The sequence below is a fragment of the Siphateles boraxobius genome, unplaced genomic scaffold, assembly GCF_051911475.1.
Source record: "Siphateles boraxobius isolate OS27281-9 unplaced genomic scaffold, OSU_SipBor_1 21, whole genome shotgun sequence".
Lineage (NCBI taxonomy): Eukaryota > Metazoa > Chordata > Actinopteri > Cypriniformes > Leuciscidae > Siphateles > Siphateles boraxobius.
This window is the reverse complement of record NW_027508822.1, coordinates 2,077,530-2,094,171: the sequence shown is the minus strand read 5'-3', so window position 1 is coordinate 2,094,171 and position 16,642 is coordinate 2,077,530. Positions and strand designations below refer to the sequence as shown.

Genomic DNA, 16,642 nt, shown 5'->3' with positions numbered 1-16,642 from the left:
TGGGGGTGGAGCTAGACTCTCAGTACTGTGGGGGTGGAGCTAAACTCTCAGTACAGTGGGGGTGGAGCTAGACTCTCAGTACTGTGGAGGTGGAGCTAGACTCTCAGTACAGTGGGGGTGGAGCTAGACTCTCAGTACTGTGGGGGTGGAGCTAAACTCTCAGTACAGTGGGGGTGGAGCTAGACTCTCAGTACTGTGGGGGTGGAGCTAGACTCTCAGTACTGTGGGGGTGGACTGTACTCCCACTGTACTCCCTGGATAAATATTGACTCAAGAACGAAATAACGAGGTGAAAAAATAAAGGGGGCGTGGGCATGGCTCATTGGCTTGTCAATTCCCATGATGCAAGGCGGTTAATATAGCTGTGTTGAAATTTGCTGATAAGTTTGCTGTTTGTGTCTGCTTAGAATCTAGTGTTTTGTTGCCTGGTAATTGTCATTGTTGTTGTGCTGGTTTACCATTGTAACCATGAGTTAAGTGACTGTTACGTTTCATAACAAGAGCTGGATTATCTCAACATTAGCTAATGCAGTAATTAGCTTTTTTCAGCTAATAATCTACAATATGTTACTTTGCCTGGGCCCGTTCCTTTCCAGTGACGCAAGATCGGCGGCATTTGAGGGGCCCCTAGTTGGCACGGGGCCCTGGGGCGGCCGCACCCACGCTACTCCGCTACTGACTCCAGTCCATTAGCTTCTTGTGAAGAGAAAAGATTAAACAAATCCATCATTAAGACTTTTTAACTTTATACCATTACTTCTGGCTAAAATTCGAGTCCATAATCCACAATAACACTTCCAATGAAAAAGTAATGTAGTCTCAATCAGGAGAAAAATATGCACAACACAGTCCAAAATAAATATGTGTGTGGATTTTGATGTGAGAGGACAACAGGTGATGGACTTTTTCACTGGAGGAAGTTATATTATGGATTATGGACTCCCTCTAATGGATTAAGTTAAAATGTCTTGATGGATTTGTTTCATCTTTTCTCTTCACAAGAGTTTAACTGATGGACTTGAGTGGTGTGGATCACTTGTGGATTATTGTGATGTGTTTTATCAGCAGTTTGAGTCTCCAAATCTGTTCCCATGAAGAAACAAACTCATACGTCTTAGATGGCCTGTAAATTTCCAGCACACTTTCATTTTGTGGTGAAATATTCCTTTAAAGCGGATATTTGTAGTATCTGCTGACCATGAGTGTGTAGATTATCTTTTGTTCTGTCTGATAAACTGCATCAAGAACTCTGTCTCTTCCTCTCCCTCAGGTTCAGGAGTTGCAGTTTGATGCAACATCACAATCTCACACCATTGAAAAGCCTTTCACAATCACCTGGAACGAGGCTTAGACGCGGACACCACGGAAAGAGCAATCACATGACTATTTACCTTTATTTACCAATGTAGTAATAAAGCAGGAAATCTAATGTCAAGAGAGTGTGGTTTGTCTTTGTCTACTTTTTGCTACATTGGAATTTCTGGTTTAGCTCTTTTGATACATAAATGTTTTTTTAGGACTTTTTTTCTACACTGTAAAACAATTGTTGAGCAAACTTAAAAAAAAAAAACAAGATGAACCTAAATACTTTATTAATTTATCTAATAAATACCAGGTTATCTTTTGAACTTAAAACTTCTTGTGAAGACAAATAAATAATAAAAACAAGTAGGGATGCACCGATACCACTTTTTCCAGAACGAGTCCGATACCGATACATTCATTTTTGGTACTTGCCGATACCGATACCATATAACCGATACCTGTATTTTCACTGCATTTGTAATATTTAAATATTGGTAGAGAAACCAAAAGAATATAAATCATATTAGTTGGCATAATTTGTTCAAAAAATATTTCCTTCAGTTATTTTCATGCTTAATTAAGCCAGCTAAAATGCATTGTATGAGCTTCTGTTACTTTCACTCTTCATTTTATTGCTCTATCATATTTTATCTTTAATTTAATACAGCACATATTTAGAGCAGTTCCAGCAGGGCTCAGTGCTGAGGATTGGCTCAGTGGTACAAATGTTTAGGCCCCGTTTACACGTACATGGTTATTTTGAAAAACTGAGACATTGAGACTTATTTGCATTTTCATTTGGCTATGGTGATCATGGATGCATTAGTAGCAGTCGCAGTTATGTCGCTGCAAACCCTTTTCGTCTGTTTGCATTTGCAAAAGAGAAAGAGGAAGTGATTAGTTGCAGTTGTTGCTATTTTCAGGTTTCTGATTGGCTCACATGGGCTCGAGCTTCTCGTTACACTGCCACCTACAGGTTTGGCATGCTCTTGACAGCATATATACACGGGTTCGTGTAAACTAACACTTTTCTGAAAAGTGACAGGTGTGCACAATGTTATTTTTGAAAACGGAGAGGGTGAAATGTCCGTTTATGAAAATAGCCGGCCACGTGTAAACATAGCCTTAGACGCCAGTGATTCCGATTTTGATACTACAACAAAAACTACAGTAATCAATCAAATGTGAAAAAACACTGCATATTCATTACTGAATAAGAGTGTCAGTTTGGTGTATTGATTATTATGACAAAACCATCATATAGCCTGTTCATTCACTAATCTCATTCAGAGTTTAATTCTGTATCAAAAGTGTTACATTTCTCATATTTACCAGAGGTGGGTAATCCAGGGGCCAAAGAGTAGAAGTCCTGCCATATGTTTATTCCAACCATGAACTCAGTCAGCTGATTTCACTAATTAGTTCTGTCTCCTGTCTGAATTAGCAAATCCAGGTGATTGGAACAAAATACTGAGAATACCCCTGGATTACCCACCTCTGGCCAAGAGCAAAGAAATAAACCAGAACTAGACCTTATCGTAGCCAAAAAAAAAACTGTATTTTCATTTTGGAAGAGATTCCAATCATATTTCAAGCAATTTAAAACTCTCATCGCTCATCTGAAGAAAATAATCCATTATTATAATATTCTGTAATTTCACTTGCATGCAAAACAAAATAATAAATAGGAGTCAAAAAGAGTGCAAAAAAATAAGTGCACGGTCACTAAAGTGTCTTTTTTAAATAACACGTAACAAATAAAGCATGTAAAAATAATTCAAACACATTAAAAAACATTTTAAACCACCTGAATAAAAAACATTGCTACTTCAATGTACCTTAGTACTCCCAGTTGCATATTTTATTTATAACAACAGCATTTCTATGAACTATAGGCATAATATGAACTATATTTCAAATGGAGAACATAAATAAATGACAGGGGAGTCAATCAACTTTGCATAAATATAAGCATTCGTTTTAAAGGGTAACTAAACCCCTGGTCAGAGCCTGTCTCCACTCACTGGCAATATATGAAAAATGCTGGAAAAGTGGGCAGAGCCCAGCGGAGATAGAGGGGACGAACCGAGGGCGGGGCTGAGCGGAAAAATTGAGGCACGGATGTAGCTAATGCAAATAAATAAAACATCTCCAGTTAATTACCAGAACAGTAATTTAGCTCGCTATTAAATAAGAGATCTAGCGCTAAAATGTGTTGTATTTTAAATCAAGATGAGCGCTCGTTGCCGCGGCGATCAGTGTCATGGATACAGTGTATTCTTACGCTCGCAGTCTTCACTCGGACGCGCGCTTCAATCTATCACCGTTGCGGAGACTGAAACCACAAAATAAAATGCACACAATTGGGGCTTTTCCACTACACAGTACCAGCTCGCCTTGGCTCGGCTTGACTCGACTTGACTCGCCTTTGTTTGGTTTTCCACTGTGTAAAAGTTGTACCTGTACCTGCTTTCGGGTACTTTTTTTCGTACCAATACTACAATACTACACTAACAACTATGCTAATTAACTACCTAGGCTACATGAAATAATCTAAATGACTATATAAATGCTATGCTAAGTAAATGCTATTATACTCTATCCTGGTCGTTTTCAATACTGGCAATTCCAACTCCTGACTCTATAGAGTGGTTTTGATGAAACAAGATGGTTTTTACACTGCCAAGGGCGTGGTAGCTCGTACCAAGGGCGTGGTGAGCTGGAACCTGCTTCAGCACCTCCCACCACTTACGTCACATACCACCGCAAACATCCAATAGGAAAATTCAACTGCAGTAGCCACTGTTCAACCTGAAGAGGGCAGCACTCAGACGTTTTTTACACCATATTGTAGAATTAAAACACTTTAAACCCAAATGTCAAAAAAGTTACTCGAATCAATGAACAGCACTAATAAAGCCCCATTCTTACAGATCATTAACTTAAAAAAAGTTGGTTTAGAGTTTAGTTACCCTTTGAACAACAGTTTTAAAAGGTTTATGTGTTGTTTAATAGGCTAAAGAGTGAAGAGAATGGAATACGCTGGAATATGAACTGCAAAATGCATACATTCGCTGGAATATGCATACATTGTCAGAAAAATAAACAGAACAATCTTCTGTAACACATTATCGCAACTATCAAGTTGATCTCATCTGGCATGTTTTTAGAATTATTAATGTTTTTGTCTGTCTAGATTGTAAAGAACCAGCTGACAGAGCGCTGTTTTTTTTCGAAAAACACTAATCACTGTTATGGTAACTTCAAACGAAACAGAGTTAAACCTCTGTTAATTCTCAATAAAACTTCTGTAGAAGTCTGACAGAAATAAAGTCAATCCGGTTAGTAATAAGTGAAGCTGGTAATGCTGTTTGTGGAGTTGTTTATTCCTCCTCTGCAGAGATCTTCACAGATTTAATGTCTTCTTTTCTCTTCCAGTTGATTTCATCTAAGGCTGTAGCTGAAATTACTCCATATTTAATATACACATATGTTTTGGCTACGATAAGGTCCAGTTCTGGTTTATTTCTTTGCTCTTGGCTGTCATGTGGCATTGCTATGCAGAGGTTTAAAGTCCAGGTTCAGAAAGTAAAGTAGTATTAGTATTTTATTCCAATCACCTGGATTTGCTAATTCATACAGGAGATGGAACTAATTAGTGAAATCAGCTGACTGAGTTCATGGGTGGAATAAACATATGGCAGGACTTTTACTTTCTGACCCTTGGATTACCCACCTCTGATTTCAGGTGCTAATATGTACCATTAACGTACCAATATGCACCCTTTAGGTACTAAAGTGTACCTTTTGAAAAGGTACAGCCCCAGTGACAGCTTTCGTACCTTTTTTTCTGAGAGTGTTGAGATGCTTTGGCTCTTATAAGTCAGACAAGAGAGAGACCTGTCTCTTTTACTTTTACTTAATGTTTGTATTTGCTTAAAGTAATGATTGATTAAACTCTTTATTCATTTTTGTCAACACCTCATTGTTATTGTCGGTTTTTATTTTCTGCTGATTATGCTTGAATCAGGAATAATTTTAGTTCTGAAAGTCATGAAGTTTCCTGATATGATTGCTTTTTAAACTTTCCATGTTTTAATTTTCTCAAAATAGCTTTTAAATGGCTAATAAATTATATTTCACTTCACACATGACTGACACTGAATGAGATTGCTGTCTGTCTACATTATTAACAGTTTCACCCTTGATATCCAGTATCATATACACATTTCAGAAAGCTTGTTCTAGTCAGTTTGATGTTTCATTCACACCATGAGGCTTCATGAAGTCAGAACAATTACTATGAACTTTAAACAACAGTTTTTACAAAATAACTGTCTCTATCTCACCACAGCTTTACACAAGCAGCAAAAAGAGAGCAGCGTGAATAAAGGCGTGTAATCCTTATTGTTAATTTTTATAGGTGTTTTGACATCTTTTGATAATTTACCATTTACTGCTGATTACGTCATCACTAGCAATGTTTTATCCACGTCATATCGTGAGAAATAACAGTATTGTCTTTAAATACCCTAGTGAAAAAGTATAATTTATGGTAGGGAGAGTGTGTAAAAGTGAGACATTTTTTACATTTGCTCCCCTCTAAGCGAACTAAAATGATATATCAGTCAAATGTACACATTTTCCATTAATTCAGGATGTTTCCTAGCAATGTATTCAGGACGAAGGGCAATGAAAATATGATTGTTTTTAAAAAAGTGGTCTTGTGTCTCACTTTACCCCAGTTTAGGGGTAAACTGAGACAGACCAGAAAAATCAAGGGGGTAAAGTGAACCAGCTGGGGGTAAACTGATCCACTTACTTTTTCCACTCTGAAACTACCATAACAACACATGTTTTAACAGTTAGAATCCTGACAGATAGCTTGACAACCACACATTCCAGAACTAATGTCGGACTAGAAACAGGATCATGGGGGTTGGTCAATTGTGTTACATGTTGGGACCCCCTCGAAAATGAGATGATACATCTCACGGGGTTTATCCTAATAATAAACAAATGTGGTCACTTGTTCCCATGTTCTAGTGTCCTGAGGTGGCTCTGACATTAAGCAATTATGAAATTATTAAAATACAAGAATATATACTGTAATAAGTTATAGAACCATAACATGGTGAGCACTTACACATTTCATTTGTCTGCTACTTTTTGCCAGCCCGTTCTCCTGGCTTTTGCACGAGGTGTTCCCTAGCGTTTTAATTAAGCTTTCAAATTCAGCATAACCTTCAAGCAATCTTGCTCTGCTACGGAGAAAAACTGAGAGCGCTCTTTGGCCATGTTGAACAGCCAATAGCAGTGTTGCTGATCAATGTTTCTACTATCGATACATATCCCCTTTTAAACCAGCGCATGAACATGCAGTTATCTCAGATAACTTAATCCAGCTATTCTAATCATAACCAGCAGGAGTGTTCGAAGAACCTAATTAGCCAGATCATGATTAGGCCGATGATATCATCTTAGCCTGCGTTTACACTTGGCATTAACATGCGACCTGTATCCGGATGTTGTCCACTTACACATTGAAAAGACAAGTGTAAACGCGCTTCTGATGGGAATGTTCTCTATCAGCGTGTCCCGGTCCGGAGGGAGTCGAGGACGCATTGTGATCGGATCTCAGTGTAATGTAAACACAATCCAGCATCGTGTCTGCATTCACAGGTGGACGTCACACAAACCCCCCCACTGTCATCATTCCCCTCCTCTCTCCAGGAATTGCTGCACGTAGATGTGTGCTTTTGCGATACAGTCGAAAGTACATCGCAAATGTACTGAAATGTTTGCTTTCGCACCCTAAAGTTGCAGACCCATTCATTTTCTGTAAAGAACACGCATTTGTCCCACCACAGCTGGCAACGTTCTCGGATACGATTCTCTGTACCGTATCCATTACGGCATCTATCCACATTATTAGTACTTGCAGCCTCTTCATCCTCCTCATTTTGCACGATTTGTAAAACATACCCCGCCTGAAAACCACCACTTCAGGTCGACTTTGCACCGGAACCATCCTTTATTTTTTATTTTTATGCGAGATCTGATCTGTTATCCAGATACAGAAGCCACTTGATGTGGACAGGTGTAAACGCACCGTGTCCTGATTGGGTTATGATCCGATCTGCTTGATCGGATCACGGTGATCGCATGTTAATGCCAAGTGTAAACGCAGCCTTGGATGTCTCGTTTGATCTCGGATGTTTTAAGCAACGTATGAAGAACAGACCCCAGGTCTCGGTAATAACACTGGCTAGATCCTATTACTGAGTTTCCAGAACTATGCGGTGTGAAAGCCACTAATGATTTAACATCTCTTAATGGGACTTTATCACAATAATGACTCAACATCTCGTAATAATTAGATACTTTCTTGTTATAATGAGAAACTTTCCAATCAGATACCAAGCAGTCAGAAAAATGTCCTTTCAACCATCATGCCATGGCTGTTAGAATTTAAAAAAAAGCATAATAGCACCCCTTTGAACTAGTTTTTAATTAATAATTTTTATTAGAATTTTCTCAACTGTTACTTATGACATGATTTTCCTCCTTTTAAAAACAGAGCATTTCTTAAAGTTCTTTCTTAAAGGAAGACAAGAAAATAATCTCAATCCATTCTCTCAGTTTTTACACAAACTGTACAGTGTTGGTCATAATCATCAACCCATGTTACCAAAGTTATTATTATAAGAAGAAGAATCTTTAACTATGAATAACTGCTCTAATTTATAAGAAATTAAACTTTATCAGTAACCAGAGGTGGAAAGTCCAGGGGTCAGAAAGTAAAAGTCCTGCCATAAGTTTATTCCATCCATGAACTCAGTCAGCTGATCTCACTAATTAGTTCCTACTGGCTGAAAAACTGCTAATTAGCAAATCCAGGTGATTGGATATAGCCTATATAGTTAAAACAAAAAAACAAAAATGAATGGCTGTTGCTCGTTTATCTCCTAACGATAAGCCACTGGTAAATCAGTGGCTGTAATTAAATCTTCACATGACACAATGAACAAACTATTGAGCATGGTTATTAAAAAAAAAAGCTTTACTTTGTTCAACAATGATATGCAATTACGCTAGCAAAAACAGTTTCTGTGATTCAAGGATGACGTGAAGTTGGACACTTTCTGGTTCCTGTAGTGACGCTCGCGTGGTGTTTGCATAGTTTACCACAGCTGAGGTGAAATAAATGCAATATTTGCCAAATACACAGATGTAATAATAGTTAAAAACGTGCTTAAAATCACATTTTAAAGGGTTTATTGCATTGTTAGGGGGTTATCAGCTTAAGACCCAGCACCAGATATGATGAAAGAAGACCAGGAGTCGTGAGGTTCAATCAAATAGTCAAAAATTTACTGAAGAATAGTTTGCAGTATTATTGGTAGAGCCAGCGGCAAAGTCTCATGAGGAGGTCGAGAGCCAACTTTATACCTTACAAAATCTTACATCAATTATACCATTTTGCAAGGGCATGCATTACATCATTGTTCTGATTGGCTAAAAAGAACTTAAAGTCAAAACATATAGAGAGATATGTTGCCTATCAACATTAATCAAAGTAGTTGTCGTCCGTGCCCGAGATTTACATCCGAAGTGACCTCGCAGATGAAAGAGAGGCGTCTTCGGGTCTGCCTGGTGTTCACACACACACACACACACACACACACACACACACACACACACACACACACACACACACACACACACACACACACACACACACACACACACACACACACACACACACACACACACACTACACACAAGCACTAACGAATAACATTTCTCCTCCAGGCATAAGAGAGCCGAAGGACATGATTATCAAGTCAGTCAACCAAAAGAGAATGATAAAACATCCACTCCTCAGGAAGAGACTAGGGTGAGATAATATACACCTTTTCTCTAGGGAGATAGCAAGAGAAAATCACATTCCTGCCATTCAGGTAGCATTATTGACGATTATACCCCATACAATTAGTCAGAGAGAAGTAATAAGCAAAAAGCAATATACATCTATACTCAAGGTATCCTCCCTGCACCCATGGTGTGTATCTCACAAGATAAGATATCCCCAAGGACTTCCAGCTTGTGTGCAGGCACAGAGAGAGATTGGAATGTAGGGGAGAGCGGGGCACAATGTAACACGGGGTTAGTTGTAACACACTTGTTTTAAATACTTCCACACATGCCAGCATGACGAAGCTTAGTGTATTTACTAGTTGCCATATCAACACTATAGAGAAAAGATTGCGCCAAAAATTCAGAAATCTTTGTAAGATATCACTGAACATTTATTTAACCATAGCAAAAGTACATTTCTTACTTAAGATAATTTTTCATCTCTATTTTTTGTGTTTATTTAAAATTAGACAAAATGTGATATTATTTTAATCTCCAATATGTTGTTTAACAGTTGATATAGTTCTTTAATGCTCCGCTAACTAGAAGAAGACACTAGCAGGGTTTAAATCCCAGTTGTGCAGTTGGTGCATGTTGTAACACTGCGTTACAATGTGCCCCTATTAGAAATATGCTATTATATTCTATACTTTTATGAATTCTATTCAGAAAACATGAGAAACATGTAAATAAAGACTGAGAGTCAGAAATTTTGTTTTGAACTATGCTGTATAACTGTGTTTTCCAGTGTGTTTGTTGTCAAACTCAAAAATTAGTTTAATTTTAATTATTAAAAAATCCCATTATTTTATATGAAAAAGTTAATAATTGTATTTTATTAAGAAAATGTTTTGGTTTGACTTGTATATTTTTTTGATTAGATCAGATAGCATTTTAAGCTGTCATATGGTGATGTACCCCGCCTATGGGGCATGTTGTCACATTTCACTTTCATTCTTTCTGGGTAAATCAAGAAAAATGTATACACTGTATTAATAAAACAAAACCATAATTGTACTAGACATGTGGGAAATTAATGTGGGAACAAATAAATCCTCTAAACCCTAAGTAGATTTACACAAACTGAGAAAGTCAAAAAGCGTTACGTTGTGCCCCGCTCTCCCCTACCTAAAAGAAAAATGGTTAAACATTCACAGCAAACATATAATTCAGAGTATGTTTCAGTATTCAAAGAAGGAAGAATTGATATGTGATCATGCATATACTTGATTCATAACTTTATTAAAATAAGGTAAACTCAAAAGAATATATAGATATATAGATATAATTGAAGAGACAAGGGATTCTGACCCCAACCCTTCGGCATGAATAACAGGCTATATTCTTAATAAATAAACAAGTGATCAATGCATAAATAAATGTGAAAAAAAATCATACTTTGACATTTAAATTCCAACATTGTTTGTGAAAGTCCAACACAGTTAAATGTGCAAAATAAATATATAAATAAATACTCAAACTTGTAAAGTTGTGTGGCTCTCTGTTATCATTTCATTATTGATGTACACTTGGTGGCTCAGTAACACTGTGCTACAACTAACCCCGCTGTGTAAAACATATTTTAAGCCTAGCTAACAGTTGAGTTGCTGATATGTTTAGAAATGGTGCTGCTTTGGCCAACAAGACAGTGATTAAGGTCATATAAAGTTAGATTTGGTGACGTACACATCAAACTCAGAAACCGAAAAAAAAGTATGATGAAAAAATGTACTTGCATGGTGTCAAAACACTCTTTGTCCAGTATCTTCACGAAATATTATCAAAACTTTCCACAAATCAGCGTGAGACCGTCTTCTGGCAGCGAGAGAAGAGCGGAAACACACCCTGCGTGACCCTGACTAATGTAAAAGGTCCTGTTACATTTAACCCCGTGTTAGGTTTTGCCCCGCGCTCCCATAACTAGAGGCTTATGTTGAACTGTATTCTTGTTCAAACAGACGCTGTATGAGGCAGTACATAAAATAGGCTTAATTTTGCATGCAGCTGCCACACACAAATATAATTCAAATTGCAATTAAGTCAAGTCACCTTTATTTATATAGCGCTTTTTACAATACAGATTGTATCAAAGCAGCTTCACAGTGATTACATGAAAATAATATAACAAAGTTTGTTTCTAAAAGAAAATTGCGTCAACGTCCACCTTAAGTAAGGCAGATCAATAATATTATTGAATATTAAATGTCCCCAACTAAGCAAGCCAAAAGCCAAGGCAACAGTGGCAAGGAACCAAAACTCCATCAGGTGACAGAATGGAGAAAAAAACCTTGGGAGAAACCAGACTCAGTCGGAGGGCCAGTTCTCCTCTGGCCAACGAAGGAACAGTGCATGATTCGGGCAGCATTACAAGTCAATATTTGATAATTTTATTTATTTATTGCAGAACTGTGCAGGCCTTTCCTATATCTCTATCCATGATAGTGATCCATAATAGAAGGATGATTGGATGAGGGATGAATCTATGGATATCTATCTATACAGATGCACAAACAATATCAAACTATACAGATAAAATAGTACTGAATTATGTGTTACACACAAGTGTTACAACTAACCCCTCTGTCTGTTACAATTAACCCCGCGAGTTGTAAAATTTGCACTTCAGTCACAACTGTACGAAAATGGTAGGTCCTAAAAAAAAAGTAAGTTTTCATTTGTAGCAGATATGTGTATGTTGCTTGTATATATATATATAAAAAAAGATTAATCTTTTTAATTTTTAATTTATTTTATTTTTATAATTGAGTCAAAACCAAAACGTGTTAGATTGTGCCCCACTCTCCCCTTCTATCAATGAAGCGGAGTCTACGTTTTTTAATCAGTTTTATTTTGATAAACATGACACAATATACTATCGTGACTACATGAAAAGAGTGTTTACTGTTATAAAAAAAAACTGATTTGTGAGCTTTATTGGAACTAAAGGTGTGAGAATAAACACGAAACACACGTGATCGTTGTCATGCGGTGAATCCGGCCAATCGTGGGACAGCGGTGTCGTCATCAGAAACTGCGCTGGCTGAAGGCTTGTTCGACTCAAGGTACACAGATACACTAAAAACAGAGAAGAAGACTTGTGCATAAACCAAGGGTGTAATCCATCAGCCGGAAACTGAAGCCTCGCGGGCGCCGCCATTGTAGCAGAACTTCACCTGCTGTTAGCATTACATTGACTCCCATTCATTTCGGCGTTACTTTGACAGCGAATAACTTTACATCTGAGGCGTCCAAAGACTTCATTTGTCCATTATTTATTTCTAAAGGAACACGGCAATGTATAAAAGGCTCTATTACTTTGTATCTTACGTTATGGCCCGTTTTTGTAAAAATAAGCTAACGATTGCTGTCTACGAGGCAATCGGGGGGATATGGAGGCATAAATTCAAGGGAGATGCCCATAGATAGAGAGTCCATAAAAGCAATGGGATAAAATTTCAACAACGTTTTTGAGGAATTAAGTGATTCAGATTTGTCTTGGCACAGCTACTAAAAGATTTACAACTGTCAGACTGTTGTCAAGGTCAGTTTGAGCCTGCGCAGTCGCTCAGCCATCAGGAAGTGAGCACTTCTAATGGGCTTCAGGTTTCTCGGTTGAAATCAAGGGGTTTGCGTGTCCATTTCGTTTACTGTCTTTGATTCGACTTCATGCAGCGCTTCACAGACCGATCGGCGGCTGACTTGAAGCAGTGCATGCCGGTTAGAAATGTTGTCCGACTTGAGACAGCGCCGACGCCACGTGACCGTGACATAATGCCATCAAAGTACTGAAAAGTGTCTGCGCAGAGCTGCATGAGGTCGAACAAGCCTAAAAGCATGATGGGAAATGACTTGCTGACGACACCGCTTAATGCTCATTGGTTTAAACAACCGTTATGTATGTTCTCTTTTAAAATGTTTGATTTTAAAACTCTGATAAACTTAAGATTGAGCCACTGTAGTCACTTGGCCTATTTTAACGATGTCTTTAATAACTTTTCGGGGCTGGCAAGTTTCAATCCCTGAAGAAGCCAATGGAGGAGTGAATCAGCTCTCAGATTTAATCAAACATATCTTAATTTGTGTTCTGAAGATGAACGAAGGTCTTACGGGGTTGAACAACATGAGGGAGAGTAAATACTGACAGAATTTTCATTTTTGGGTGAACTTAACATTTAAGATGCGTTTTGGTCGATTGGATCAAACGTGGACGATACTACAGTAAATACAGGTGTAAATGGGTGTAAAATGTTTTCAGCTTGTCCACTTTAGACGTAAATGTTGTACTTTCCGTTGTTTCCAGTTAATGCTTGTCTATACACAGGATTCGTTACTGCCGACATTTACTGGAAGATTACATTATCCATCATTGCTAAAACCACAGAAAACTATGAAACTCAAATAGTTTAAAGTACGCAGCACTTTTTTTCCTTGTGGTGTTTCTAAAATGGTATAATTATGTGTATAAAGTTGAAAAGTAATGGTAATTATTTAAGTAGTATTTTGTTGCTTTATTAGGCCATTTTAAAGTAAAGGTAATCTGTTATGATAATTTAATACACTATTAATTACAATAAAAAAAACTAGCTGAAAAATATATTGCTAAAATAGAACAAAGACTTGACTTGAGACTTGACTTGGACCTCAGGGACTTGAAAACATGCCATTTCAGACTTCCTACTGCCGGTGTGAATGCAACTGTGTGGTGATGTGGTTTCTCCACTGCATGGATCCTTCAGGTAAGTTTTAATAGAGAAACTCGCTCCGCACTAATCACACGTGTGCGGTTTCTTTCCGATGTGAATTCTCATGTGATGCTTAAGACTTGATTTGAGTCTGAAACCTGTTCCACACTGATCACACGTGTGCGGATTCCCTTTACTGTGGATCCTCTCATGTCTTTTCAGAGATGATAAGTGACTGAATCTCTTGTCACAGTGTGTACACATGTAAGGTTTTTCTCCAGTGTGAATTCTCTGGTGCAGTTATAAACAGTTCACTGAAGTAAAAGTCTTCTCACACTCAAAGCATCTCATCTTACATTTTTGAGAGTTGAAGAAGACATACAGCTTATGAACGGCTGACAGAAATAAAATAATCTTACATTTTCACCGATTTGAAGAAGTAGCTTCTATCTCATATATATCCATACAGCGTATGAATGGGGAGTTTACAAAGATGCAAAAGATGAGTTTAAAGTTGAAAAGATCCCCGAGTGATTCCCTCTCACACCCCGCGCTTGACAGGCGTGGTGTCTGTATGTGTGTGTGTGTGTGTGTGTGTGTGTGTGTGTGTGTGTGTGTGTGTGTGTGTGTGTGTGTTACATGATGCCCCTCCACCCTCCGCATTCCTGAGGCAATTGCTGGAGACAGTGGATGTGAGAAAAAGAGATTTTCTAATAATGTTGTATATCTCACATGTAAACTGTACACTGTAAAAAAAAATCCTAATTTTACAGAAAATAACTGTGATTTTTTGACGATCATTTTCTTTCATTTTAAATTGTACTCAAAACACTGTAAAATTACAAATAATATCTGTAAAATAAAAATCCAGCTGTTATTTTAGGTATTGTGACATTAATGACAAATTACAGTAATTCACATTTTTTTATACAGAAAATTTATTGTATTTTTCATACAGTATTTTTTCTGTTTTCTTAAATTACGTAAAAATGTATGTAAAATTACAAATATAATCTGTAATTTAACAGTAACAAAACAGTTAAATGATAAAATGGTCAAATGACTGTCAGCTCCCCAAAAAACTGTAAAACATCCTAAATTAAATAAACTGAAAAACGACTCGGTTACTAACGTAACCTCGGTTCCCTGAGAGGAGGGAACGAGTATTTGCGTAAGTAGCTTACGCTATGGGAAAACTCCTTTTCTCGAGAATACTGAAGTCTTTATGTAAAACGCATTGCAGCTGCACAGCTGACAGCAATGAACGAAGGAAGCTCGGCCATTGGCTGTGCTGCGGCAACTTGCTCGAACCAATGCTGGGGCGACTCTGAATGCGCGACCAATGAGCGCGCTTCGCGCCCGCGCGCGTCAGAGCCCGCCAAGATGGGCGTGGCCAAGAGCTATTTATTGGGCGCCCCGTCATGAGAGTTCTTTAGGTTAAAACGACTGAAGCGAACTAACCAAGCACAAGCACGGCAGCTTACGCAATACTCGTTCCCTCCTCTCAGGGAACCGAGGTTACGTTAGTAACCGAGTCGTTCCCTTTCGAGAGGTCTCTCCTATTGCGTAAGTAGCTTACGCTATGGGAACACCATGCAAAACGCCGTGCATGCTGAACTTCGCCTTATGATAGCCAGAGGCAGGTGCCTGAGCTGAAAAGCAAAGTTATCATCCAACTAGCCGGCAGAGGCGAGCTTTATATGTGGGAAAAAATACAGAGCGGGTAGAAGGCGCTCAGTGTGACACAAGCACATACATAATCTAGATACGAACTTGTAGTTTAACTAGCATCATGCTGATAGTACATTGGAATGCAATGTCGGGACCTGTAGGTTGTAGAACCTGATAAATGTGGACGGTGAGGCCCAGCCTGCCGCCGCACAAATATCCTCGATCGGTATCCCGCTCGACCATGCCCAGGAAGAAGCCACACTCCTAGTGGAGTGTGCTTTGACTCCCCAGGGGCATTGAAGTCCCTTAGCTTCATAAGCCAGTGCTATAGCCTCAACTATCCAGTGAGAGATTCTCTGCTTTGAAACGGCGGAACCTTTCGTACGGCCGCCAAAGCATACAAAACAGTTGTTCTGTCTGTCTGAATAGGGCAGAACGCTCCAAATACACTCTGAGAGCCCTAACGGGGCAGAGTAGATTAGCGTCGTGTTCGTCTGCTGGAGACGACAGCGCAGTTAGGGAGATAACCTGTGCTCTGAAGGGAGTGGTGAGCACTTTAGGAATATACCCGTGTTTCGGTCTAAGGACGACCCTGCAGTCGTTAGGTCCGAATTCTAGGCAGCAGGCGCTTGTCGAAAGCGCGTGCAGGTCGCCCACTCTCTTGACCGAGGCGAGTGCCAGCAAGAGCGCAGTCTTAAGCGAGAGCTGTTTAAGGTGCACGGTTCGGAGTGGTTCGAACGGGGGCCCTTTAAGAGCGTCTAGGACAGTAGCTAGGTCCCAGATCGGCACTGAGGGGGGCGTGAAGGGTTCATCCTCCTAGCGCCCCTTAGGAAACGAATAATTAGGTCGTTTCTTCCCAATGGACGTTCCATTACAGGGTCGTGTGACGCTGTGATGGCCGCCACATATACTTTGAGCGTGGAGGGGGTGCGGCCCGCCTCCAGAAGCCCTTGTAGAAAAGTGAGTACGTTCGTAATCTCGCATGTTTCAGGGTTCAGGCCCTTGGCATAACACCAGTCACTGAACACTTTCCATTTCTGAGCATATAAGCATCTCGTGGAGGG

General features: G+C 38.9%; 2 protein-coding genes across 2 annotated transcripts in view; one reads left to right on the top strand and one right to left on the bottom strand.

The window, feature by feature from the left end:
• LOC143746064 (sucrase-isomaltase, intestinal-like) overlaps positions 1-1,430 on the top strand; it is a 50,283-nt gene extending 48,853 nt beyond the window's left edge. The window contains exon 48 of the mRNA XM_077237780.1: positions 1,271-1,430. Coding sequence (XP_077093895.1) covers positions 1,271-1,351 — 81 coding nt within the window. The 3' untranslated portion in view covers positions 1,352-1,430. The remainder of the gene's footprint in view (positions 1-1,270) is intronic.
• Positions 1-16,642, bottom strand: part of LOC143746076 (uncharacterized) — a 189,292-nt gene that overhangs the window by 87,227 nt on the left and 85,423 nt on the right. The window lies entirely within an intron of this gene.